The sequence below is a fragment of the Pterocles gutturalis genome, unplaced genomic scaffold (genome assembly GCF_000699245.1).
Source record: "Pterocles gutturalis isolate BGI_N339 unplaced genomic scaffold, ASM69924v1 scaffold18507, whole genome shotgun sequence".
Lineage (NCBI taxonomy): Eukaryota > Metazoa > Chordata > Aves > Pterocliformes > Pteroclidae > Pterocles > Pterocles gutturalis.
This window is the reverse complement of record NW_010113172.1, coordinates 486-3,499: the sequence shown is the minus strand read 5'-3', so window position 1 is coordinate 3,499 and position 3,014 is coordinate 486. Positions and strand designations below refer to the sequence as shown.

Sequence of the window (3,014 nt, the reverse complement as noted above, 5' to 3'; positions counted from 1 at the left end):
TGCGGGAACTGTCGCAGGGATGGTTGAGGCCGGAGGTGAGGAGCAAGGAGCAGATCATGGAGTTGCTGGTGCTGGAGCAATTCCTCAGCATCCTCCCCGAGGAAATCCAGAGTTGGGTTTGGGTCCGACACCCCGAATCCTGCGCCCAAGCCGTCGCCTTGGCCGAGAGCTTCCAGCTGGGACGAGGGGATCCCGACGGGATCTGGGAGCAGCAGGTGAGGACGGTGGCTGGATGCTGTTCTCCCCCAAAAATGGGCATAACACCCCAAAAATGGGCATAATCTCAAAAAAAATTTGACATAACCATCTGAGAAATGGGCACAATCCCTCAAAAATGGGCAAACCCCCCAAAAATGGGCATAACCTCCCCCAAAAATGGGCATAATCTCAAAAAAAAATTGACATAACCATCTGAGAAATTGGCACAATCTCTCAAAAATAAGCAAAACCCCCAACAATGGACATAACCACCCCAAAAAATGGCATCATCTCAAAAAAAATTGACATAACCGTCTGAGAAATGGGCACAATCTCTCAAAAATGGCCAAAACCCCCAAAAATGGACATAACCACCCCAAAAAATGGGCATAATATAAAAAAATTGACATAACCATCTGAGAAATGGGCACAATCCCTCAAAAATAAGCAAAAGCCCCAAAAATGGGCATAACACCCCAAAAATGGGCATAATCTAAAAAAAAATTTGACATAATCATCTGAGAAATGGGCACAATCTCTCAAAAATAAGCAAAACCCCCAACAATGGGCATAACCTCCCCCAAAATGGGCATAACGCCCCGAAAAATGGGCATAATATAAAAAAATTGACATAACCATCTGAGAAATGGGCACAATCCCTCAAAAATAAGCAAAAGCCCCAAAAATGGGCATAACACCCCAAAAATGGGCATCATCTAAAAAAAAATTTGACATAATCATCTGAGAAAGGGGCACAATGCCTCAAAAATGAGCAAAATACACAAAAATGGGCATAACCTCCCCAAAAAATGGCATCATCTCAAAAAAAAATTGACATAACCATCTGAGAAATGGGCACAATCCCTCAAAAATGGGCAAAACCCCCAAAATGGGCATAACCACCCCAAAAAATGGCATCATCTCAAAAAAAATTGACATAACCATCTGAGAAATGGGCACAATCCCTCAAAAATGGGCAAAACCCCCAAAATGGGCATAACCTCCCCAAAAAATGGCATCATCTCAAAAAAAAATTGACATAACCATCTGAGAAATGGGCACAATCCCTCAAAAATGGGCAAAACCCCCAAAATGGGCATAACCACCCCAAAAAATGGGCATAACACCCCAAAAATGGGCATCATCTCAAAAAAAATTTGACATAATCATCTGAGAAATGGGCACAATGCCTCAAAAATGGGCAAAATCCCCAAAATGGCCATAACCACCCCAAAAAAATGAGCATAATCCCTCCAAAGATGGGTGTAATCCCCCCAAAATGGGCATAACCATCCAAAAAATGGGCACAACCACCCAAAATGGGCATAGCCCCCCTAAAAATGGGCACAACCACCCCAAAAATGGGCATGAACCCCGCAAAATGGGCATAACCCCCCACCAGCCCTTTTTTTTTTTGGGGGTCCCGCAGGTGACGGTGCGCGTGAAGGTGGAGGAGGTGGTCCCGGTCGACGTTGAGGACCCTGAAGTGACGGGGGATCCACCAAACCCCCCATCGGAGTCACCCCAACTCCCCTCGGAGGAGGTGGCCCGGGGCAAGGTGAAGTTTGTGGCCGAGGAAGAGGAGCGGCACCGGGAGGAAGCAGGTAATGGGGTGAAGGAACGTTCATCCTCCTCAAGAAAACAGGTGAAGACGGTGCTGGAGGAGGTTTTGGGGGCTTGGAGGTGGTGGGGTGTCTTCTACTGATGGGTTTGACCCAGTCTGGACCTCCCTTGGTTTTACTGGGATTTTTTGGGGGAATTTTTGTTGCTCCTCAACAAAGAAAAAGAGGAAAAAAGTTAAAAAAAAAAAAGAGTTTTCAGTGGTGGGAAAACTCTTGGGGTTTTGAGGAAAAGGAAGAAAGCTGTGACCTGAAGAAGCATCCAGGTGGAGATCCCTCCAGTGGTGCCACCACGTGTTGGGTTGGAAAACCCAAGTTTTCTTGGGTTGGAAAAAAAAAAAAAAAGTCTCGTTGGGTTGGAAAACCCAACGGAAGCGAGGAGAAAGAGTTGGGAGACGTATCTGAGATGTTCCAGGGTGGGAAGGTGGAAGGCGCCGTCTGTTGAGTTTTTTGGAGAAGGTTGGAGGTCTTGAAGATCATGAGCATCCATAGAGACCTCTTCTTGTCCACGTTTGTCTTGAAGAGCCCCAAAATCTTGTGGCCTTCATCAGCTTCTTCATGGAGACGCTGGAAATGTCCCTCAAAGGAATTTCCATGGATGATGGTTGGAGCGTGGTGGGCTCCTCTTTGGGTCCTCGTGCTGCCGTCCTCGGCCACCCAACTGGTTGGGTTCCTCTGTTGAGGTGGCCTCATCTTCTTCATCGTCATGGCCCATCCATGGGTGGATTTGGGGGTTCGGTGGGAGCTGGAGGAGGGTGGTGGGGGTCTCAGGAGAAGGGTGGTGTCCTCCATGGAGAACCACTTCATGAACCATCTTCTCCTTGCCCCCCAGCAGGTCCCACCACGGCGAGCAGACACCCGGAGGTGCCCATTTTACATCGACAAGACCCCCCACACCCACCCAGCACCCTCCAGGGCGTCCCAACGGCCAGGACCCCCACCCAGAAGGGGACCCACCACCGACATCTCCCCCGGGATCCCACCACCGTCCCCCAGCCCCTCGCCCAAGATCCACCCAGACCCGTGGAGGCCACCAGAAGCCCGGAGAAGCCGTGGGTGAAGCGGGACGCGGGGAAGGACCGTCCGTACCCTTGCGGCGAATGCGGGAAGACCTTTGGGCGGTTGACTCACTTGAAGACCCACCAACGAACCCACACGGGGGTGAAGCCCTACGCGTGTGGGGCGTGCGGGAAGAGC

General features: G+C 49.8%; 1 protein-coding gene across 1 annotated transcript in view; it reads left to right on the top strand.

The window, feature by feature from the left end:
• Positions 1–5: 5 nt before the first annotated feature.
• LOC104462449 (zinc finger and SCAN domain-containing protein 32-like) overlaps positions 6–3,014 on the top strand; it is a gene marked incomplete at its 5' end in the record, with an annotated part of 3,424 nt that continues 415 nt past the window's right edge. The window contains 4 exons of the mRNA XM_010074380.1: positions 6–215; positions 1,628–1,802; positions 2,341–2,481; positions 2,653–2,994. Coding sequence (XP_010072682.1) covers positions 6–215; positions 1,628–1,802; positions 2,341–2,481; positions 2,653–2,994 — 868 coding nt within the window. The remainder of the gene's footprint in view (positions 216–1,627; positions 1,803–2,340; positions 2,482–2,652; positions 2,995–3,014) is intronic.